At 42.3% G+C, this 24,850-nt stretch overlaps 1 protein-coding gene across 1 annotated transcript in view; it reads right to left on the bottom strand.

Moving 5' to 3' along the window:
* The window catches only part of znf423 (zinc finger protein 423), a gene marked incomplete at both ends in the record, with an annotated part of 198,200 nt that overhangs the window by 78,525 nt on the left and 94,825 nt on the right, over positions 1-24,850 (bottom strand). Inside the window, 14 exons of the mRNA XM_083894314.1 lie at positions 5,701-5,721; positions 12,952-13,036; positions 15,214-15,430; positions 16,638-17,077; positions 18,651-18,835; positions 18,930-19,484; positions 20,158-20,308; positions 20,402-20,941; positions 21,152-21,333; positions 22,239-22,625; positions 22,724-23,007; positions 23,095-23,384; positions 24,282-24,357; positions 24,455-24,536. Of these exons, the coding sequence (XP_083750440.1) occupies positions 5,701-5,721; positions 12,952-13,036; positions 15,214-15,430; positions 16,638-17,077; positions 18,651-18,835; positions 18,930-19,484; positions 20,158-20,308; positions 20,402-20,941; positions 21,152-21,333; positions 22,239-22,625; positions 22,724-23,007; positions 23,095-23,384; positions 24,282-24,357; positions 24,455-24,536 (3,495 nt within the window). The remainder of the gene's footprint in view (positions 1-5,700; positions 5,722-12,951; positions 13,037-15,213; positions 15,431-16,637; positions 17,078-18,650; positions 18,836-18,929; positions 19,485-20,157; positions 20,309-20,401; positions 20,942-21,151; positions 21,334-22,238; positions 22,626-22,723; positions 23,008-23,094; positions 23,385-24,281; positions 24,358-24,454; positions 24,537-24,850) is intronic.

The following is a 24,850-nucleotide window of genomic DNA, read 5'->3' as shown; positions in this document are numbered from 1 at the left end:
GTTAATTGTTGCTTGGCCCCTGTTTATGAAGCGCGTAAAGGCAACGCGCCTTGTTTGTCTTGTGACAATTAGCCCAGCAGTGAAAGAGAGTGTGCATGCACGTGTGTGTGTGCGTGCACATGTGTGTGTGCGTGCAAATGTGTGTGTGTGTGTGATTGTCCCGTTTTCTTTTCAGCAGCTGGTGCAGCCACACCTGGACGGCTTGAGCCAGAGAAAGGAGAGAGAGAAGAAGAAGGGGAATGCAAAGGAGGATTGTTGTTGCAGGTACAATGTAGCATTTGTAGTGTTGCCCCCCCCCTTAAATAAAGAATCAAAAATTAACACACACACACCTGCCGACACTAAAAGAGACAACAAAGACATCACTCACACAAAGCAGACAACTCCTATACACGAGTGAAGACACGCTGATGCTGCAGGTACAAATATCCTCACAGGCAAACATGAAACGTCTCACACGCACACACACACACGTGTACACACATGCATGACTATGTTGTGTTGTGATGCTAATCCCGGGGTTTGCGTGCGTCTCCCAGTCTAGTTGTCATTGTGTCCTATTAGGTTTCCAAACAGCTTGTAATGACTGGTAATAAACAGCAGAAGAAGACGAGGAGAAGCTAAATCAAGCGCGGAGACGACAAAATGAGCTCTCCGGGGGACGGACATGCTCCCAGTCTTCAAAATAAACACACAAAATCACACACACACACACAATCACACTAACAATAACAATAACAATCCTGTCTCACATGTTCACACACTGTCATTAAAAGATAACAGAGAGGAAATGCTTTTCTTTTAATAGATAGAATAGAAGACGGGTAAAAAAAAAAGAAGTGATAAATAACGGTTGGGTACTGAAATAAGAGCAAAGAGATATTAGAGCGACTGAAATACTAAAAGAGTAGAAAAGATACATAGATATGTTGTCTTTCAGCTAGCAAAATTTTAGCTACAATAGTGCTATATTTTAGCTAAAAGATAGCTAGCTAGAGAGACAGATCGATAGAAATGTTGTCTTTCAGCTAGCTTTTAGCTACGTAAGTGCTGTATATAAAAGATAGCTAGCTAGCTAGCTAGCTAGCTAGCTAGATAGATAGATAGATAGATAGATAGATAGATAGATAGATAGATAGATAGATAGATAGATAGATAGATAGATAGATAGATAGATAGATAGATAGATAGTCGGAGGTGTTGTCTTTCATCAAGCTTTTAGCTACATTAATGCTATATCTTAGTTAAAAGCTCTAGATAGATAGATCCTATGTCACCTTTTGGCTAACTTTTAGCTAACTCTAAGCTATCGTTTGGCTTTTCTTACTAGGAGACAAACAACAAAGAACTATGAGCTACGTTTCTGCACAATTAGCACGTTAAGTTACCCAAAACTGTGACTGTGTGTTTTGTTTTGTTTTGTTTTGTTTTGTGTGTGTGGGCTGTAGCTAGCTAGCCAACTTTAAACTTGTTTAGAAAATAGGACCTTTGCTTTTCTTGCTAGGACACAAACTATTTGAGGTGGGAAAGATGCTTGACTTTTCAGTTTTTTCTTATTATTATAAATATAATTCTGACTCTAAACTATATTGATGATTAGAAAGAGGACGATCAAACATGTAAATATATTTCAAACAATATGATTTTGTTCATGCACTGTGGCCCTTGTTCATTCTCTACATCACTGTCCTCGCCACAACTCACACAATCACCTGTAATTCCTCAGTTCTCACAATTAAAGCAAACCTACTTTTAAAATGAACTTAAAAACAAGCCACACTCTCTTCTTTTATCCTCCCATTCATCCTTTCTTCTCCCCCTCCTCCTCCTCTGAGGTCCCTCCTCTCTGTCCCATGTCCCTTCATCATCGCTCCCTTCCTCCCTCCCTCTGGTGTCACGGCTCGCTGGCTCCAGGTGGTGAGGGAGGGAGGGAGAAAGGGATGAGGGGAAGGAAGGATGGATCGTGGGGAGGGATGGGAGTCAGGGAGAGAGGGAGAGGGGGAGGACTGTCATCTGTTTTCATACCATCACAGTGGAGGCAAACACCCAGCACAGTCCTCATCCACACACAGTCAGTCTGTTCAGCAGAGCGGCGACATTTCCAGCAGTGATGTTACTACTATTTAAAGATGTTCTGTGATTCTACACGTATGTGGAGCAGGTATGACGTGTAAAACGCTGTCGTTAGCTCGGATGAGAAGCTTTTATTTGAACAAAAACAGCCTGTAACGCACTTGAAAACATACATACAACATGTGACCATTCACATACAGTGTGTGATAGGAACGAAGAAACTGCTGAGACGTGGGTTTCTAGTCTTTTAAACAAGTTTGGAGTTAGCTAGCAAGCTAAGTGAGCGAAAGCCAAAACATAAAATCTCAATGTTTGCAGAGAAACTCAGTGAAACTGTAAATACACATATTCACATTCTTAATAAAGGTCATAAGACCAAGTAGAAAAGATAGATAGATATTCAGCTAGCTTTTAGCTACGTTAGTGCTATATCTTAGCTAAAATATAGCTTGATAGCTAGATAGACAGACAGATGAATAGAAATGTTGTTTTTCAGCTTGCTTTTAGCTACATTAATGCTTAGCTAATAGATAGATAGATAGATAGATAGATAGATAGATAGATAGATAGATAGATAGATAGATAGATAGATAGATAGATAGATAGATAGATAGATAGATATGTCACCTTTAGCTAACTCTAAGCTAACTTTTGGATGTACAAATGATACATAGCCAGACAGACGGACATCTTTTAGCTAGCTTTTAGCTACTTTAGCTTAAAATATTTCGGCTAAAAGATAGCCAGCGAGGCATGTAAACAGCTGTTTTTAGCCAGCTGTAGCTAGCGAGCATCCAACTAACTTTTAAAAATGGGGTGTTTTTATTTTGTTACTCGGAGACAAACTACAACTACTGTGAGCTACGTTTCCACACAATTAGCACGTTAATTGAGCCAAAACTGCTGTGGCTGTGTTTGGTTTTGTGTGTGGGTTGGTGGGCTGTAGCTAGCTCACTAGCTAACTTCAAACCTTCTGGCTAGGACACAAACTTATTGTAACAGAAAATATGCTTCTTCATATTATTATAACAATTCTGACTCTAAACTAAGCTGATGATTAGAAAGAGGATTAAAAATAATACAAATATATTTCAAAATTAGTGACTTCCCATCACTAATCACAGGAAAAGCAAGAGTAGAGCTACAAGTGTATTATGGAAAAAGCCCCATGAGCGAAACGTGAAGCTACGAAGCTTAATGTTTCTACAAAGAAAACATATTCAGATATTATGATTTTCCCTTTTTTCGTGATATACAATCCAGTGATTTTGACCTATAGTCTGTGTCTTATCCAAAGTTATTACTGAACACAAGGTTTGGTTAAAAGAATACGTGACTTAATTAAACTTTAAGTAAAATTTACATTTTCCAGGCTGTTTGAAACTCTGTTAATAACCTAATGCAGAAGAAGATAATCTGTAGATTATACAGCATGTAGAGATATGTTGCAAGCCTGGTGGCAAAGACAAGTCCTCTCACACACACAGACACACACACACACACACAGAGATGTGGTTGACCCTGCAAACCACATTATCCACCTCCAGTGACTCCAAAAGCTTCTTACTCGCCTCATTAAGTCTTCACTCACACAAAGTAACCACATTAGAACCTGCGTATATGTGTGTGTGTGCATGTGTAAACGGAGAGGAAGGAAACACCAGGAAACTCTCACACACACACACACACACACACACACACACAGAGCGGCTCAGCCACGGCCCCGGGGACGGCTGCTTAGACGGCAAACTGACATTACCACTCGAGCGTGTCGCAGATTTGACTACAGGGCTAATCGACGCTGTGAATGCAGGTTGTTGTCGTCGTCGTCGTCGTCGTAAAACGACACGCGAGTGCAAACCTTCAGGTGCAAAGAAAAAGAAAAATAATCGCTCAGCCAGGGCCGAGTTTAATTAACGCCTTGTTCCACACAACGGGGCTCGATTGTTTCCGGTCGGCTCCCAAAGTCGCCATCAACGCTAAAAAGGACGGTGATTTAAAAAAGTCAGGCTGCATCCTTCATATGAAAACAGGCTCTGTTGAGCAGGACGACTACTATACCTGACTGAGGGAGCGTTTGTGTGTATGTAGCTGCAGCACAAAGGGCGGCCCGGGCAGGTGGTATTAGAGGTTTTTGTGAGGAGGAGAATTTACTTCTTTTTTTTTGCGCTTTAGGACTTATTTGCATCTGTCTTGATATAAAATAAAATGCACTTCCTGTTTGCAGCACAGGGAATATGGAGATATAAACCCTGCTAACACAGAGAGATAGCATCTTTATCTGTAGCTGCAGGGTTTATTTATATGCTTAAAAAAGTATTCTTATATAAAATAATTATATATTGTTTTGGGTTGTGAGAATTTTTGTTGCGTTAAAAAATTTAAGTTTATATCAATATCGGTCATCCATGTATTATCAATTTAACTTGACCCTGGGTGCCAATGGTCATTTTTTTAGCAGTAAAAGTTAGATATAAATGCATTTTTGCAATGCAATTTTATAGGAATTTTATTTTAATTTGTTACAATTATCACTTTTTAAATGGCAAATGTAACCACATTGAAGCCACACAGGAGTGAACAAATAATAAGGGTGAATGCATGAATCTAGTCTACTTTCAGCTGGGTTGCATACAGACTTAGCAGAGCCAAGAATTGAACCCACAACCTTCCAACTCGCCCTACAACTGAGCCACCATGGCTCAATCCAATCCAAACGCCTCACTTGTTTTTAATACTTTTACTTCTAAAATTCTAAAAGTACATTTTATATAAAAAAAAATACTTTTTAATACCTAAGTACAATAAATGTCATATAACTTTAAGTGCTTTTACTTAAGTAATATTCTTTTTTTTTAAAGCAACTTTCTGGTAAAGATACTGGTACTTTTACTCAAGTATCCCTTCAATAAGGTACTTTGTACAATAATACATTATAAAACTAGGGACCCCCCAAATGACACCTTGCACAGGGCCCCCACAACATCAGAAACGGCCCTGCACACAGCGGATAGATGTCAGTTATCTGATGACATTTCCACATGTTATATTCATTAATTACAGCACATCGATTATCGATGATCTAAAGGTAAATAAAGCGCATTAGCACGGCTGCTAATGTTGTTACTGTGCACCGGTGTGAAGAGGTAACTAAAGCTCATGCTGTGGACACATCATTAGCCACCGCATTCCACCGGGGAGCACTTAGATCCAGGTGAGTGGCCATTGGATACCTGCGAGGCATCTGTGTGTGTGCACATGTGTGCACGTGTGTGTGTGTATGTGCGTGCATGAGGAGGGAGGGAACATGAAAACATGCAGCTAGCAGCGGGGGGGGGGGGTTTTGGGGTTGGGGTGAATGAGGGTTTGAGGTGAAGTCAGGGGGGGGTAAGTGGGCAAAGATTAAAATTTTTTCCATATAAAGATTTCAAATTTTTATCCCCCACACACCATGCAATGTGGATTATTAATCCCAGATTGGCGCTAAATTGCTACTAGCACACATAATGTACATGTTTTTTTTTTGTTAATTAAAAAAGCAGAGGTACATGGAATGCGGATGGGCAGGCAGGTGTCTTGCTCAAAATGCGGGAAAAAAAAAACTACGGAGACAGAAAGGGGACAAACCTTGCCGACAGGTGGGCTCCTCTACGGGCCGTTTCCAATAGGCAGGTGGGGATGGGGGGAGAGCGGAGGGAGAGAATGGGCAGGATTAGTCATACGTACTGTGAACATGGTGTAGGTGTGAGGAGGAGGAGGAGGAGGAAGGAGGGGGAAAAAGCAGTATTATCTTGTTAATACTGAGGAAAAACATGACCTGTTTATTGTTTATTTTAGGGGGGGGGGGGCTGGCTACATGACAAACAGAGTTTACACTGAAGTCTGGAGCTTATTTATTTTTGTTCAGTTAAGACTCGAGTGAAGATGGAGGTCAAAACACAAGGAGATGAAGAAGGAAAAAAGACAACAATGGAGAGAGAGAGGGCGAAGCAAAGCAGATCACTTTAAAACGGTCAAATGGACTCGTCCACCAAAGTCTATAGACTTAGCAGAGCCAGGAATTCAACCCACAACCTTCCTGTTGAACGACAACTCGCCCTAGCGCTGAGCCACCGCGGCTCAATCTTAACTCACTTTTACTTCTAAAACTTAGAAGTACTAACTAAGTCAACTCAAACTTTATTTATAAAGCACATTCAAAACAACCGGGGGTTGACCAAAGTGCTGTACAGACAATACAAATAAAATACAAAGTGACTCATACAGTGCTGCAATTATTATAGATAGAATAGATAAAATAATGCTAAAATGCTAAAATACATAAACAGTGTAATAAAATGTACGTAAAAGTACGTGTTATACGAGAAAATTAACTTTTGATATTGAAGTACAGTGAATGTCATAAACTTTAAGGCTTTTACTTCAGTAATACTATAAAAAAAGTGACTTTAACTTCTACCAAAGTCTTTTTCTTGTACTTTTACTCAAGTATCACCTTTAATGTACTTTATACACAACTGGAAAAAGCATGTTTAACTGGCGACGCCATATTCCAGACAGCTTCTCAATTTAGACAACCACAGATGAAAATTAGCTATTTAGCTAATGCAAGTGAGCTATTTAGCTAACTCCGGTATAGACCCTGTTCTGCACATGGTCTTCTCGCGACTTATTGTCGAACTTTAAATCTTTACACACCTGTCTTAAGAAGCTTGATGTAATAAATATTTTCCTGTCGGCTTAAAGACGTGTAAAAAAATACTCTTATACGCAAGCTAGCAGCCTCCGTAAGCATGAAAAAAGGCTAATCCTTGAAGCTACAAAAACCAAATGTTCGTAATTTCAAATCTACGAACAATTTGGGCTGATAAATGGGCTTATTTTTATTTACAGACTTTGTATCCGATGAGGGGAAACTGAAAGTCGAGATAGAGTAACACACACATCAATGTATGTGTGTGTACGAGAGGAAAAAGTGTGTGTGTGTGTGTGTGTGTGTGTGTGTGTGTGTGTGTGTGTGTGTGTGGACGTGTATTTGAGAAGTGAGGTCTCACGCTGTGAAATCTAGACTGAGGTGATTAGTAAAGCATTAGTGGCTGCATGTAACACTTAGAACATGCTGTCAACGACCTTATTTATGTGTGTGTGTGTGTGTGTGTGTGTGTGTGTGTGTGTGTGTGCTTTTCCACTTCCTCCTTATTGAACCGAAAGTAACGCGCGTCACAATAATCACATTAAATCCACGACACGTTGCTTGTTTTTAAATCATATCGCAGTCAACTCACACACACACACAGAATTGTGTCTTCAGGAAACTCCTTCACAGCAGAAAACTACACAAAAATCTCCGCAGAGACACAAACACACACACATAAAAACAAATAAACGTACAGTAGAGTGAGCCGAGCAGGGAAAATGGAACACAAATATGTGTTAACTAAGTCTTAATGACGATAAAAAGAACATAAAGTGCTCATTTTGGTACCCGACCCTTTATTTACATGTATTTTTATGCTAAACACGGATTTATTTCGTGATTATTTTCTTCTATTTTCTGCAATTCATTTAGTAAATGATTTATTCCCTTTTTTTGGGCACGTTCAGCCAAAACTACAAATAAATACTTATTTGTCTCGTTCTCACGTCTACTCGCGTAGATTTTAAATCTTAAGTGCACACCAGGTGTGAACCAAACACCTGCTCAGACGTAGACTTTAACACAGAAGAAACTAATTATTTATACACTGCACAAACACAGTAGGCGAAGGCGAGCGGTGTCTCTTCAATTAATGACTTCATTTTCTCCAATAACAGCAAAAACAAACAACAATATACATATATGTATATATTTAAGGGGAAAAAGAAAATGCTGACTTCTGGTTTAAGTGACCCAAAAATGTGGATTATAGAGATTTTAAAGTTTTATACAGTCGATTATTTACAGCTCTTCTGCGGAGCACCAGCACTGACCACATGGTGTTTTAATTTGTAGAAGCCAAAACATGTGGGAAACACACACACACACACACACACACGACAACGATGACACCATCACAGCATATGGTTTTCCTTATTGAAAATGTCCATTAAAAATGAATTTGGCGATTGGACATGGTGGAGTGCTTTTACTTTGAAAACAGAGACAGGACGTTGTGTAGCGTTTGAAACTTAAAAAAAAACTGGAATATAAAGTGACTTTGAGCGATTGAGCGGTCACTTAATCAGGAAGTGAACAGAAGCTCTTCATTGCAGAGAGAGAGAAGAAGTTCTCCTGATGTTTCACAAGCTCAGACGATTAATTGAGTGTTTATTTTCAATATATTGGAAGACTACGTCCACTAATTTAACTATTTTTTAAACTATTTAAGTTTGAGTCTTATTTTTCAGCTTCTTAAATGTGGGGTTAGCTCGTAGGAACTATGTATTCCTATAGTGGGAGCTGAGGAAGATTTTTCAGTTATGGTAATGCATGATAAGGAATGTAAAGGCTAACAAAAAACAAACACTGTGCAACCTCATTACGCACAACGCAAATGTTTTGTTGGCTGGCGTGGCGGACAGTCACAACATTGAGCTACGCTAATGCTAATTGAAAATGAAAACATTTGCGTTTGTATTAGGTTAGCCCTACGCTAATGCTAATCATAGCCTTGCTAGCTTTAGGTGTGCATCAGGGCAAATGGATCATTTCCTGAATTTCAAAAATTCATTAAAATTATTCATTAAGAGGTTTGCAAATAGATCCTTGTTCAGGGCGATGCCGACTAGTATGATGGTAAATTTCAAGTCATTCCGAGATACTTTTTGTTTTTTTGAAGAAAGTCAGCTCACTGTCAAATGGCAAATGCATCATTTCCTGAATTTCAGCGGTGCAGCGTGGTAAATCAGTGAAAATTAAAATTCCTCCAAAAAAATGTAAAAATCAAGGATGCACACCACCAGGCAAAAACACACTGAGTTTCTAAAGTCTATAAAGCGTTGAGAAAGTGTCTGGATGACAAACGTCCCCCAAAGCTTTTCTTTGTTGGCTGCAGCTCAAACACAGGTGAAGCTGACTTTTCTCCTCAGCTCCACAAAGATTCCTCTCTGGACGTCTCACTTTGACCTCTCTCCTCTCGCTCCTTCGTCACTTTCTCTTTCTGACAGCGTAATTAACAGGACTGTGGGGGGCGCCGTGTATTACCCACGGAGCAATGTGACAATCACATTACTGGACTGGACTGTACCACTGCAATACAACCACTAAAGACGGATTATACTGACGTGTATGATTGTCCTCAAATAGTAGTTTCTTGTATATTTGATATGATTTTCAAAAACTTAACTCACTGAAATCACTTTAAAGGCGGATTCTGCTGTGAAACACATTTCAAAAAGAGACAAAAACAGTCTAAATTCATTCATTAATAAGTGCCATCCTTCACAGGAACATAAAACTGCTGCTGAGTGACAAGAACTTTCATTTAAAACAGATATTTTTTGCTAGCTTTTAGCTACTTTAGCTCTATATTTGGGCTAAAAGATAGCCAGCTGTGTAGCTAGCTAGCGTCAAACGTTCTTTTAAAAGTGGGGTGCTTTCACTTTTCTTACTAGGACACAAACGACAACTACTCCGAGCTACGTTTCCACACAATTAGCACGTTAAGCTAGCCAAAACTGCAGCAGCTGTGTGTTTAGTTTTGTGTGTGGGGGCTGTAGCTAGCTAGCTAACATCAAACTTGTTGAAAAATAGGGCCTTTCGCTTTTCTCGCTAGGACACAAACTATTTGTGGAGGGAAAGATGTTTTTCCTATTATTAATATAATTCTGACTCTAAACTATATCGCTGATTAGAAAGAAGTGGATTAAACATGATGTAAATGTATTTTAAACAATAATTAACACGTTTTGTTCATGCACTGTGGCCCTTGTTAATTCTCTACATCACAAGCTATCTTTTGGATGTACAAACGATAGATAGACGGACAGACATCTTGTAGCTAGCTTTTAGCTACTTTAGCTTGCTATTTTTGGCTAAAAGATAGCCAGCTGTGTTGCTAGCTAGCATCAAACTTTCTTTTAAAAATGGGGTGTTTTCACTTTTCTTACTAGGACACAAACAACAACTACTCCGAGCTATGTTTCCGCACAATTAGCACGCTAAGTTAGCCAAAACCGCCGCAGCTGTGTGCTTTGTTTTGTGTGTGTGAGAGTGTGTATTCAGGGGAAATGAAGGGAAAAGATTGAGAGAAAGTGAGCAGAACAGGAGTCAGAATCAGACAGGCCGGGGGGGAAGACAGGATGACGGTTCTCAGAGTGAAGGGATGGAGGCGAGGATGGAGGGAGGCGAAGGAGAAGCTGACAGGAGAAGGTCTGAGGACCACGTGGAGAAGAGAAGGTTGTTTTCGGTGAAGCAGGAGGAGACGGACGGAGAGAAAACAGCGGGTAAAACACAGCAGCAACAATAAACTCTGAGTGTTTCTCTGTGTTGACGGCGAGCATCAACAAATGTGTGTGTGTGTGTGTGTAAACGCTGACTTTGACAAGACCGTCCGTCCTCAAGGAGACCAAAACCTGGTCCTCATGAGTTCTGAGGAACTTAGGGTTAATATTTGAATTGTGGCTGTGGTTAAAGTTAGAGATAACACTTGTTTTTTTTACTGTCAAGTCAACTTTTAAGAGTTTTTTTTGCAGGTTTAAGACTTACTTTAAGGCTCAGGGTTCGATGTGTACCACAGGAGGGAGGAGGTCAGAGTTTCTCCAGCTCTACATCTCTCACCTAAAGTCTCCAGACATCACTAGATGAGTCAGAGCGGTGTCAGCACTCTCTCTTTCACACACACACACACACCTCAGAGTAGACTCTGGGATCGCCTGCCAGGTCTGGCAAAGGGCTACAGGTGAACGCAGAGAGAGTGCGCTTGTTCCCCTGCACAACTCGTCGGAAACTGCGAGTATCAGATATTTACGATGCTTGAACCCTGCTTTTACAACGACAATGTTGTTTTATGTACATTATCTGCATGAATACCGTTAATAAAGTAGCCCCAAACATTTAAAAATTTACTTTAAATAGTCAGTATAGCCACAACCTCCACAAAAATAAACCAGCCCACAACACACCAACTCAAAGCCTCACATGATACAAAACCTGCAGTAGAAAACTCTACTGTGACCTGCACTCGTGAAAACAAACAGCTGTTCTTGCTGCTAAATATGAACCTGCCTGTCACGACCTGAGGGACACCACGAGAAAAACTCATCTACAGTGTCATGAGTATATTTAGTATTCATAAAACATAACATATAAGGGCAGATGCAGTTGTTTGTGAGATACAGGCAAAAACAAAGGCAAGCCAGAATGTGTCAAAATATCACTTTTGGATGAATTATTGTCTGGATCTATACACATACTTATTCACCTCGACTGAAGAGAACATCTTTAATATCTCACACAGTCAATAGAGTCAATATATTTAATAGAGTCAACAGAGTCAACGGTCGATAGAGGCAATAGAGTGAATTTAGTCAATAGATGCAATAGAGTGAATAGAGTGAATTTAGTCAATAGATGCAATAGAGTCAATAGAGTGAATTTAGTCAATAGATGCAAAAGAGTCAATAGAGTCGACAGAGTCAACAGAGTCAATAGAGGCAATAGAGGCAATAGAGTGAATATAGTTAATAGAGGCAATACAATCAATAGAGGCAATATAGTCAATAGAGACAATAGAGTGAATTTAGTCAATAGATGCAATAGAGTCAATAGTGGCAATAGAGGCAATAGAGACAATAGAGTCAATAGTGGCAATAGAGGCAATAGAGACAATAGAGTCAATAGAGACAATAGAGGCAATAGAGACAATAGAGTCAATAGAGACAATAGAGTCAATAGAGTGAATATAGTCAATAGAGTGAATTTAGTCAATAGATGCAATAGAGTCAATAGAGGCAAAAGAGTCAATAGAGTCAATAGAGTAAATAGAGTCAATATAGTCAATATAGTCAATAGAGTGAATTTAATCAATAGATGCAATAGAGTCAATAGTGGCAATAGAGTCAATAGAGGCAATATAGTCAATAGAGGCAATAGAGACAATAGAGTCAATAGAGTGAATTTAGTCAATAGATGCAATAGAGTCAATAGATGCAATAGAGTCAATAGATGCAATAGAGTCAATAGAGTGAATAGTAAATAGAGTCAATAGAGTCAATAGAGGCAATAGAGTCAATAGTCAATAGAGGCAAAAGATTCAATGGAGTCAATGGAGTCAATGGAGTCATTAGAGTCAATAGTGTGAATATATTCAATAGAGTCAATAGAGTGAATAGAGTGAATAGAGTCAGGACCAGCAGATTCACCAGTAAAACTGAACTGACATCATAGGGAAAAAAAGACTTTGTATAAATAAAATAAATGAGCGTTCATTGTTTCACTACAGTGTCAATAAAGTTTCATCTGTTAACTTCTAAAACACTCAAAGTGTTCATTTACACGACAGCTGTTCGAGGAAGTTTTTTGTCATTTCACCTCCGTGTCTCACACCTGTGTGTGTGTGTGTGTGTGTATGTGTGTGTGTGTGTGTGTGTGTGTGTGTGTGTGTGTGTGTGTGTGTGTGTGTGTGTGTGTGTGTGTGTGTGTGTGTGTGTGTGTGTGTGTGTGTGAGTGTGAAATCCAAGGTGTGGGAGGCAAACAAAGGCAGCAGAGGAGTTGTTTTTTTTCATAGCAAGAGACGATAAAAAAAGAGAGAGAGATGTGACATTTACAGTCATTAGGATAACATCACACACACACACACACACACACACACACACACACACACACACACACGTGACAAAAACACACACACACACTCACTTTAAAAATACCACAAAGACAAAGAGCTGTGCTCCACTCACCGATCATGTGATTGGCGACATGGATCTGGATCTCTCGCTCCGTCTCGAACGTCATTTGGCATTTAATACACTGGTAGGTCTTTTTCTACAACAACAACATATAAAAGATTATTATTTATTATTATTATCATATAACAGCAAACAAACACGACTAAAACAATAATCTGTTCCCCCTCAGGAGTGGAAACACTGAGAGTCAGAGGGCAACATCCAAAAAAAATATTGCTAATAAATAAAAAAAACACTAAAGTAAACTAAAGTAAAGCGCCCCAGGCTGAAGAAGAAACATGGGATTTGAATGTTTTGTAATAAAAAAAAAAACTGGAATAATTTGAATATTAATAATACATTGAAAAGAAACTAAACAGTGAAATCATCATGTGTCCTGTCTCCTAATATTGGTGAGGACAATCTGTCTGTCCTTGACATGTCCTCATCAATAATAAATAGCGGAATTCCCCTTTAAGGAGTGACAAACCGTGTGTGTGTGTGTGTGTGTGTGTGTGTGTGTGTGTGTGTGTGTGTGTGTGTGTGTGTGTGTGTGTGTGTGTGTGTGTGTGTGTGTGTGTGTGTGTGAGATCCTACTTTGTCGTCTTTGTGCTGTTAGACTAAGCAGAAACAAAGGTGCAGGTAAGACTGACGCTCCCTAGGAACTGTCTCTAACACATGTACACACACACACACACAGACACACACACACACACACACACGCAGACACACACACAGAGCGACACAGACATGCGGCAGGTCCCGGGGAGTCTGACTGTCAATATCAAGTAGAGCGAACAGCTCCCACAATGCCTCAGCACGCCGCAGCCCGCAAGACGCAGTGGGGCTCAGCTGACACACACACTCACACACAAATACACGTTATATGCCAGGTAGAGCTACACACACACACACACACACAAACACAGCAGCACACGTCAACACCTCACACACACACACACAGTCTGGTCTCGGTGAATTCAGAGGACACGAGGATGTCTCATTCATTCACCTGTCAAACACTAACCTTTAACCCTTTACTGCACTAACCAGGTAACAGAAATTATATATGTATATATATATGTATATATATATATATATGGTAACACGTATTGACACTTTTGTAATACAGGTAGAATAAGGTTATGTAGAATAAAGTGTTAATACATGCTTAATAAAGGGTTAGTATGCGACTTATATGCAAGTTAATAGTGAATATGTGTTCCCTAAAGAGTTACTATATATATATATACATAAATATATACGTGTTTGTACATATATATACACACACATATATGTATATATACACATATATACATACATATGTGTATATATACACATATATACATATACACATATATATATACGTATACATATATATACGTATACATACACATATATATATATATACATACATATATACGTATATATATATACACATATATACATATATATCTACATATACATGTATATATATACATATACATATACATATATATATACATATATATACATATATATATACATATACATACATATATACATATATATATACATATATATACATATACATATTTTTACATATATAAACATATACATATATATACATATATATAAGTACATATATATGTATATATATATATTATATATAATATTCCATGTCAAAATAAACCCTTTTACTTTGAAATCCTGTGAAATAATCTCACAAATAAAATATTTTTTTCATCTCATATCGCATTATCACCTTATCCATAACCATAACCAGTTAATACCTGACCCTAACCTAAGTAAAATCTTAGTCCTAAACTTATCCAAAATGAGGTTCTGCCTCATTAGGACCAGGTTTTGGTCTCCATGAGGACTCCAGGTCCTGACATGGTCACTGTTTGTGCCAGAAAAGGTCCCCTCATACTCATAATGCATCCCCTAGTCCTAGTCCTTGACCCATACCTTTAACCATCACAAATAAATGCCTAACCCTAATCCTAACCTCAATCCGATTCTTACCCAATGCCAAAAAAGTAATTCAAAAATGCCAAATTGTCAGTATGGTTTTTTAGGTCCTACAAACACACATATTACACCTAAGGTTATGTTTGTGTGTGTATTCAACTACTTTTTACAGGTACTATACTGTATGCAGTGAGTCGAGCGGCGTCAAAGACGGTTGTTGTGATTGTGATTCTGAGGGGGAAAAAAATGAAAAAAATTCCACCCAGATTATCTCTAAACATGATTCATCTCTCAGCCTGATCTCAGTTCCCGCCGCCTCACCTTCGGTACGAGCGAACCGTCGGCTTTCTTTCCCGCTGCGCTGGTTTCGGGGCTGACCTCGGGGTGATCCGTCTGGACGTGACTCTCCAGGTCTTCCAAGGTTTCAAACTTCACGCCGCACTCCGGACACCTCAGGCCGACCATGGCCTTCTCACCCTGCGCGTCGCCCGGCGTGGCGGCTCCTCCTCCCTGGTTCGGACTCTGGCCGTTCGTGCCCCTGATTTGATTGAGCATTGATTTCATTTTAGCCGCTTGTTTCACAGAAAACAACAACATGAAAACACACGAGGTGTTTGCATTGTAACCGCGTATTTACTGCTGCTCTGTGTCAGAATAAAAGACAATATTTCAACATCTTTCCAACGTTCTATGAGGTTTTTCAAGCTAGCTAAACCACAGACGCTAGCGATAGCAGGAAAATCTTTGACAAAATGCTACCAAAACATCTCTCACCCTCTCATAAACATTATCGTCAAAGCTTTAAAACACCGGACGTCACTGTCTGTGGTAAAAATAGGACTTCTCGCACCCATTTGTCCACGACTTGCTTGCTAACTGCTAGCGTATCTGCGGGCGTCTGCTAGCTAATCTTTCCCATGTTATCCAAATGAATTCATAGGTTGTGTTTATTGCGGCTTTACAAGAGCGACCAGCAGATGATAATTGGGCACATAGCAAACAGAAGACAAGGCTAAGACGTTCAACGGAAATCCAAGGATAAGAGGAAGGTGGGTACTGTAAAAATTACGGATGCTAACACCTGAAAAAACACCAAAAACACAGATTTCTCCAAAGATTTGAGAGTTCTGTGTGTTGAGCTAAGACTGGCAAAATAACAGATGCTAACCGGAAGGAGGAAGCTAAGATGTGAAGCAAAAGATGAGGCCAAGGGAAAAGACGAAGGCAGAAATGCAAAATTCAGCTCTTTCAATCGAAATCGCGAAAAAAAATCGACCTGGAATGTCTGTAACTCTTTCCTTTAAAAGGATACTTCGAAATTTTGGACATAAGCCCTATTTTCCAACTCAGCCGGTGTGATGGAGACGTCTGGAGACGTTATCAAGAAATTTCATCCAGTTCTTCTAGTTTCCGAGTTCGCTGATGCTATGGCTAGCGCAAGTCAATGGTACCAGCTAGCATGGCATTAGAAACACTCATACCGACTCCACAGTGCACCCGAGGCAAATCAATTGAAACGGCAGACGATCATCATTATCGCCATCATTAACAGGAAGTATGACGCGCTGCTGCCGCTGAGATATAAATCCTTCAGATTGCAAGTAGAAGAACTGAATGACATTTCTTGAAAACGTCTCCAGACGTCTCCATTACACCGGCTGAGTTGGAAAATAGGTCTTATGTCCAAAATTTCCGAAACTATCCCTTTAAGTGCATCTTTAGGGTCTACAGGACAGAGGACCTACCTGCTCATGCAGCTGGCACAGAGACCATAAGGCAGACCGTTGACGTCCAGCTTCACCAGCTCCCCTTTGTTCTTGAACTCCTTGAGGCAGAAGGCGCATTTATACAGCTTATGCTGCTGCAGCTGACCGTTCGGGGATGAAGAGGCCGAGCCGTTCCCTCCTCCTCCTCCTCCACCTGCTCCACCTCCTCCTATTCCGTTCCCACCTCCTCCGCCGACAAGTCCAGAACCAGTGGAAAGCTTCTGCATGTGGAAGGTGCCGTGGATCTTCAGCTCCAGGGTGGAGGTGACGGTCTGCATGCAGACGACGCAGCGGAAGCCGGTGAGGGAGTTCCGGAGGTCAGGGTGCATCTGGCAGTGCTCTATAAACTCCTCCTCGCTCTGCAGGGGCATTTTACAGATTCGACAGGTTCCTGTGTCCAGACTCTTACTGTGGGTCACCTGGAGAGAGGAGACATACACAGGGTTATTCAGTAAAACAAGGAAAAGTACAAGTGTTTCTATTAAAGAACTCTTCTTTCATCGATCATTATTCCGTCACTGTTAATAATTTACCAATTACATGGTTGGTGATGGAGAATTCTCCAGTTTTACAGAATAACAGGACTCTACCAGGCATCTTCAAACAAGTAAAGCTGCATAGCGGTGGCTCTCTTAGGATTATTTAATCTTTTTTTTTTTTTTTTTTTTTAAATCTGAAATTAGCCTAGATCAAATATAAGAACACAGAGAGAAAAACAACAAAACAAAACACAAGGGGAAAAGCAAAAAGAAACACAGAGCAGCGTTGTTACACTCATCAAACATCGACTACTTATTTGTTCTTCCTCCTTAAATCCCAACAGATCTCATTATATTAAAACGAGCTGTACGTAGGTAGGCAGGTACGTAAGTAGGTAGGTAGGTAGGTAGGCAGGTAGGTAGGTAGGTAGGTAGGTAGGTAGGTAGGTAGGTAGGTAGGTAGGTAGGTAGGTAGGTAGGTAGGTAGGTAGGTAGGTAGGTAGGTAGGTAGGTGGTTCTTAAGTTGGTAGGTTGGTCTATAAATTGGTAAGTGCATTAGTAAGATGCTTGGTCAGTCGGTCAAAATCTAAGTTGGTAGAAAGGTAGGTTAGTAAGTTGGAAGCTAGGTCAGTCGGTAGGTAGGTAGCTAGCTAGGTGGGTTGGTAGGTAGTTAGGTCAGTTGGTAAGTAAGTTAGTAAGTTGGTAGTTAAGTAGGTCAGTTGGTAATGTAGTAGGTAGCTAGGTGGTTCATCAAGTTGGTAGGTGGGTTAGAAAGTTGGTAGGTAGGTAGATTGGTTCGTAAGTTGCTCGGTAGCTAGGTAGATCGGTCGAAAGGTAAGTTGGTAGGTAGGTAGGTTGGTAAGTTGGGAGCTAGGTCAGTCAGTAGGTAGGTAGCTGGCTAGGTGGGTTGATAGGTAGTTCGTTAGTTAGATCAGTTGGTATGTAGGTTAGTTAGTAGGTAGCTAGGTGGTTCATAAGTTGGTAGGTAGGTGGATCGGTCAGTAAGTTGTTCGGTAGCTAGCTAGATCGGTTAGTCGAAAGGTAAGTTGGTTGGAAGGTTAGTAAGTAGGTAAGTTGGTTGGTAAGTAGGTAAATTGGTAAGTTAGAAGGTAGCTAGGTGGGTCGGTAAGTTGGTAGTCAGGTTAATAAGTTATAAGGTAGGTCAGCAGGTAAGTTGGTAGGTCCGTCAGTCAGTAGGTAAGTCGGTAGGTAGAGTATTTGGTAGGTAAATAGCTCAGTTAGTTGGTACGTAGGTTAATAAGTAGGTAGGTAGATAGCTACCGTAGGTATCAGGCATCGAAAGAATCACTGGAAATTAGCTGAGCTTATTACAAAAGAAGTGACCATTAATCTCAAAGCAAATTCCAGGACAATCTCAAAAATCAGCTCTTTTGATATAAGTAGGTCACAAACAGACATGTAAGTGACATTTTTGAAGCACTGAATCAAGTACAAGTACACACTTAAACATAAGGTCAGATGTATGTTGGCCAGCTGGAGAACAAACACATACCTTGTGTTCAGTGAGGGTCAGCAGGGAGGGGAAACGCTCGCCACATATCGGACACATGTAGTGTTTTGCAGGACCTCGGTGGGTCTGGGCGTGTTCACGAAGCCCGCTCTCAGAGAAGAACGTTCTGGAGCAAACGTTGCACTTGTGGTTCCCTTTGATGAAGTCGGCCTTCTTCTTTCGAGTACCTGGTCAACAGCACGGGAGCATTTGTGAGGATACAACACAAAGTTACACACTGCAGCTTTTACGAGGAACATGGACGGGGGAATGAGTCGTTACCGGCATCGTCATCTCCAGGTCGGATGTTGTGGTCGCGCAGTCTGTGGTTCTGCAGAAGCGACTCCATGGTGTAGGCCGCTCCGCAGATGTCGCACGCGTACATGGGCTCGGAATTGTCCAGCTCCTCCTCGCCGCCGCTCGCCTCGTGACTGTTGACCGTATCTCCTCCCTGGTTGGCTCCTCCTCCGCTCTTCAGCACCATGTTCTGCAGGTCGGCCTGTTCAGCCGCCGCCACTGTCACCCGCTCGACGCCTCCCGCTCCTCCGTTGCCGCCGCCGAGTCCTCCCCCGCCGCGCTTGGAGGACTGCGCGAGCCCGTTGGGCGTCCCGTTCTGGCTGCTGCTGCTCCCCGTGCCGCCGCCGTTGCCCGTGATGTTGCCGCCGTCGAAGATGCAGTGCTTCTCCCGCAGGTGGCGCTCTAGCAGTGAGATGGCGTGGAACGCTTTGCCGCAGAAGCGGCACGTGAACTTCTTGCTGTGCGTGGTGATGTGACATTGGAGCTCCACCTCGGTTCCAAACGTCTCGCCGCAGAAGATGCACTTTCGGGGCTTGAGGCCTGCAAAACACAACAACTTATTCAAGCATCACAATGAATGGATTCTATGGCGGTGAACTTGATTTATTTCAGTTTGGTGTAAAGAATTGTTGAGTTACCCCCAAAAATGTATGGTTCATACATAAATACGAGCTTAAGAAAGACATATGGAGCAATATGGACTCCAATTAACAAGAAATTCAGTTTCCCAAAGACGAACAAACACGACGTTAAAAAGGGGGCAAACTGTTCACGATTTTAAAAGACAATGAACTTACTAACCCTTTTTAGTTTAGTTCATTTTCACACATAAGTATAAGGGAAAAAAACAAGAAAATTGAGTTAAAGGAGCCAAAAGTAACTGAATTAGATATGAGAATAAGTGTTTCAAAAACAACTTGTTTTTGAAATGGCTGATTCTATCTCGGTGCCAAGTGGTTTCAAAGATACTCAAGGTTGTGCTACTGTGATATCAGACAAGAACAAGTTGTAATGTGTGAAATATTTCAAATCAAAACAACCTAACCCCTACTCCCTCAGGTGGTAAACCCAGGCGACAGACGAGATTGTTCAAACTCAACAATAATTCTGACAAATAACTGCTTAAACAACCGTATTTTTTTCTTCTTTCGCTGCTTTTCTTTCTCTTTTTGATGCCAATTTAAGCTGTGATCCAGAGAGAGGTGCACTGTACCTGCTCCCAGCCCCCCCGGGAGGCCTGCCCTCTGGCCCAGGTGGTTATGTTTAACATGGAGCTGAAGATCTGCCTCTTTCCTGAAGTCCCAGGCACAGGCTGTGCAGCGAAACAGCTTCTTCTCATTGCTATGCTTCACCGCCAAATGCACCTGGAGAAGAAAGAAGAGATTATTAACTCTCCAAAAAAACATTCTTGCTCATTCTTTGATCCAAGTTTTCCAAATGCAGAACAAAACCTTCACCTGTATGGAGACTTTGGAGTCAAAGACCTCCTGGCACAGAGTGCAGTGATACAGGACAAACGTGTGCATGTCCAGCAGGTGTTTCTGCAGGTCGTCCACCGACGAGAACTGTTTGTCGCAGCTCTCGCACACGTACTGCGTCGACGTGGTGGTGTAGTGCACCGTCAGGTGTTGGAGCAGCGCCTCCTGCGACTCAAAGTCCTCTTTGTTGCACTGCGGGCAGGACTGGCGCCTGAGCAGCATCTCCAGGTGCGACTTCAGGTGGGCCTGGAAGCCCTCGAAGCTGGAGAACCGCAGGTCACACTGGTTGCACGGGTAGTCCCCGTTGCTCCCCATGGAGGGGGTGGAGTCCCCACCGAGTCGGTGGCGCTTCGGGGAGGAGATCTCCACGTCGGAGGAGGCCGGGCTCAAGTCGGCGACCTTCGCCTGCCGCTTGTTGTTGGCCAACGGGATGTTCTTGTGGTTCTCCTTTATGTGCTTGGTGAGCTTGAGGAGTGAGCCGAAGATAGGAGAATTGGTGCAGTAAGGGCACGAGTAAACCTGTACATGGACGAAAGCTATTAACTTTTTTGAGATTAGCGTACAGTGGCATACACTGGTCTTTAGTCCCCGAGAGAACAAAAGAGAAGATGGAAAATATGAGGAGTGTGAGCAGGAAAGACAGAGATGAGCACAGGCCAACATGACAGATTTTAGTTATAAAAAAAGGTTGTTTTGAAACCTAATTCATGACTAATTCTTAACCCTCACCTCCATGAACGACTGAGATGCGGCCTGTAGTACGGGAGACTCAAGTTTGGTCACGCCCCCTCCAGACCCGGCCCCGCCCCCTATGGCCGAGGGGCAGTGGGTCTGCTGGATGTGTTCCGTCAGCGACGACTCTGTCAGGAATCCCATGGAACACTGGTTGCAGAAGAAGGCGTGGTTCCCCTCTGGATGGACGAGGGAAGTGGGATTATTGACAGTCAATGGCCTGCAACTGACCTAATAATCAGCAACTTAAGATATCGTAGACTATAGCAGACATAGACGTTGGTAGAAAAGCTTTTTGGGAAGTGGCTAAAATCTCTTTAAACACCAGGGCATGGCAGTGAAGGCATCAATACCTCATAGAACCACACTTAAATCTACCTTTAATGTTGCTGATAGAGAAGTTGTTCACTACTACTAGCCGTTAGCATTCTCCCCCCATTTCTCTGCTTTACCTCATGGGTTAGGCTAACCCTAACCCTAGCCCAGGGTAACCCAAACCCCAACTCTAACCCTAACCCAGGGTAAACCTAACCCTAACCCTAGCCCAGGGTAACCCAAACCCCAACTCTAACCCTAACCCTAGCCCAGGGTAACCCAAACCCCAACTCTAACCCTAACCCTAGCCCAGGGTAACCCAAACTCTAACCCTAACCCTAACCCTAGCCCGACGAGCGAGGTGAGGAAAGCAGATTATTTATTCACCAACACACAGTCTTAATGGTGTGTTAAACTCACACAGAAGACTTTGGAACCCGGGAGTGACTTCATTTTGTGAGTTGACTGTGTTCCAGTTAAGCGGTGGATGCAAACACAACTTTGGCTAACCGTGGATTCCTACATCGCGCTTTGTGGGGGTTGCTCTGACATTCGGATTTGTCAATTCAAACCACCAACTACAACTATGAACACACAATAACCTCACCAACAGGAAGAGCCACCTCTCCAAGTTTTGGCTCCTCCTCCTACTAAAACCGATGGCTATGCAAACATTAATAGGTTTGTGTAGCACTTGTATTCAGCACTGTTCTGCCAAAACACAACCCATAACACGTACTTTGACATATTCCATATTTCACAAACTCACCTAATGTAGTGGATCCTGCCACTAAGCCACCGGGCAGGCAGTGGGTCACTCTGATGTGCTCCTGCAGAGAGTTAATGTCTCCGAACATGTCCGGACAGTAGTTGCAGTGGAACGCCGTGACGTTCGTGAACTGCAGCAGCGGAAACGCCGCCGCCGATGCCGTCGTGCCGCCGCTTCCGCCGCTGGCTCGGTGCGCCTTGCGCACATGTTCGTTGAGATTGTAGAGCGTTGGCAGAGTTTCCAGGCAGAGCTGACACGTGTGGCTCTGCTGCGGCTTATCCGCGTGGATGGTCTTCAGATGGATCTCCAACACTGCCAGGCTGTGGAAGTCTCTCTTTGAGCAGTACGGGCAGGAGTACGTCACTTTACCCCAGCTGCCTCCGCCCGCTGTTGGGACAGACAGATAAAGAGCAGCTTTACAAAAACATAGCGTTAGCTTGCGTGTTCCAAACACTGCCTACTCTGCAGATAAGTGAGTTCTTTACCTCCACCTTGATGACCCAGGCTTATCCCAATCTCCTCCACGGGGTCGGCGCCTCTTCTGCGGCCTCGCTCGCTGCCCTGGCTGGGTTTCAGCGTGGAGTCGGGCGTGGAGCCTCGCTCCAGGCTGGCGCTGGAATCTGGCGTCGCCGAGCTCATGGACGCCACGCTTCCCAGCGCGGGGTCGGGGCTGGCTGCACTGTGATTGGACGAGTCGGGCTGGCGGTGGCTGTCTAGGTGGCAGTAGACGTCCTCCACGGAAGGGAACTGTTCCGAACACACCGGACATCTAAAAGGAAACGGGAAAACAAACGGGTGAACTTAAAGTTCCAGGATGAAAATAAGTGAGTAAAAGCAGGAAAAACCCGTGCCGTACTTGTGTTTGCGGTTGGCGTGCTGCGTTTCGATATGCGTGAGCAGAGACGCCTCGTCCAGAAAGATCTCGGGACAGTGGATGCACTGCAGGTCGGCTCTGTCGGAGAGCTGCGGGTGTCGCGTCAGGACGTGTTTCTCCAGCTCGTCCGTTTGGCTGAACGTCTCCTCGCAATAGTCGCACATATACAGGTCCTGGTCCAGGTCGACATCTCCTCCTCCTCCTCCTCCTCCCTTCTTCCCTTCATCCCTCTCACTCCGCAACGCAAGATGCTCTCTGTTTTTGCGGTGAGCCTGCGAGAATCAGAGAGGTGGGCCATCAAACGACATCCTCATGCTAAGTTAATTTCTGAGTTACGCGGCCAAAACAAAACTTAAATTAACTTTTATGACAGTTGGGGCCAATTCCAATTCCTATCTTAACCCTCAATCTTAACCCTCAATCTTAACTGGCCCTCAAAACCAAGTGTTGAGAGTTATTTTGTCACTCAGAAATGGGACACCCCTTAAATGCAGATACGTCTTCAGACTGTAGGGGGCAGAATAACGTGAAAGCTGCGTCCAGTCTGTCAACTTCAAAAAAGAAGATGAAGAAGAACACATTTACGTCACGATTATTTATTACGATCCGTTTGTCAGTCAAGTTATTAGGTTGTCAGTTAGTTATAAGATGATACTCATACAAATACCACAACCACGGACATATTCAGCTGACAGTAACCACACACCACGGCTTATTGAAGGGTAAACGCTAGCAACCGATCGCGTGTCCGCACCGGCCGGGTATTGACAAAAGATCGTAAAATAAAAATAAATGTTACGCAACAATGACGTCAGTAATCCATAATATGGGCCAAAACTAAGATAATACAATTGTTTTCATCATTTTTATATCACTATTAACAAAGAAAATACTTAATTTGTAGCGTACTCGTTTCGCTGCTTTCGACGACGCCATCTTTGTTATGTGAAAACACGCACTGCATTCTGGGTAGCCCTTGCTCCCAAGGGTGGTCTCGGAAAATGTCAATATTGAGGGCGATACAGCCCTTAAACTTAAGCTAGGAATTGGAATTCACCCCAAGACTAAGACAATATGTATTGTGTACATTTATTATAACAATTAAAGTAACGTAATTTTCTATGTAAAAGAATAAAACTCATTTAAACAGACTATAATGAGCGTTTTACCTGCATGTGGCTCTGCAGCGACGAGGTGGAGGAGAAGCCACGCTTGCACACGCTGCACTTGAAAGGTTTGCTGGAGCTGAAGGTCGAATAAAACAGAAGAAAACACGTCAAAATCATGTTCGTGTTCATCAGCGAATGAGTCGACATTCCACGACGACGACATCGTGACTGACCTGTGCGTCTTGAGATGGATCTTCAGGTGATCGGAGCGTGAGAACGCCGCTTCACACTCTTGACAGCTGTACTTCTTGTCTCCTGTTTTCAGACGCAGAAACAGACGCCGTGAGGTCAAAGATCCTTAATAGAAGTGACAAACGGGACGCTTTGATGCCACTGACCCACATAACAAGCTGCTGCGGCTGGAGAAGTTATTTTAAAACACAGGGCTGCGATGTTTTCGGTCCAGTGTGTTAAATTTAGGCCGAAATTTACGCTAAAATCATCTGATTGTTTTCCCTTTCCATAAAATGAGCCTTTTATATAATTTATATCACTGGGTCAGATTTGTACCGCAAACCCAATATATTCTTGGTGAAGTTTGACGACTTCCTGTCAAAACATATTTACAG

The sequence above is a fragment of the Microchirus variegatus genome, assembly GCF_963457635.1.
Source record: "Microchirus variegatus genome assembly, chromosome: 8".
Classification (NCBI taxonomy): Eukaryota; Metazoa; Chordata; class Actinopteri; order Pleuronectiformes; family Soleidae; genus Microchirus; species Microchirus variegatus.
This window is presented reverse-complemented; position numbering and strand designations above follow the sequence as displayed.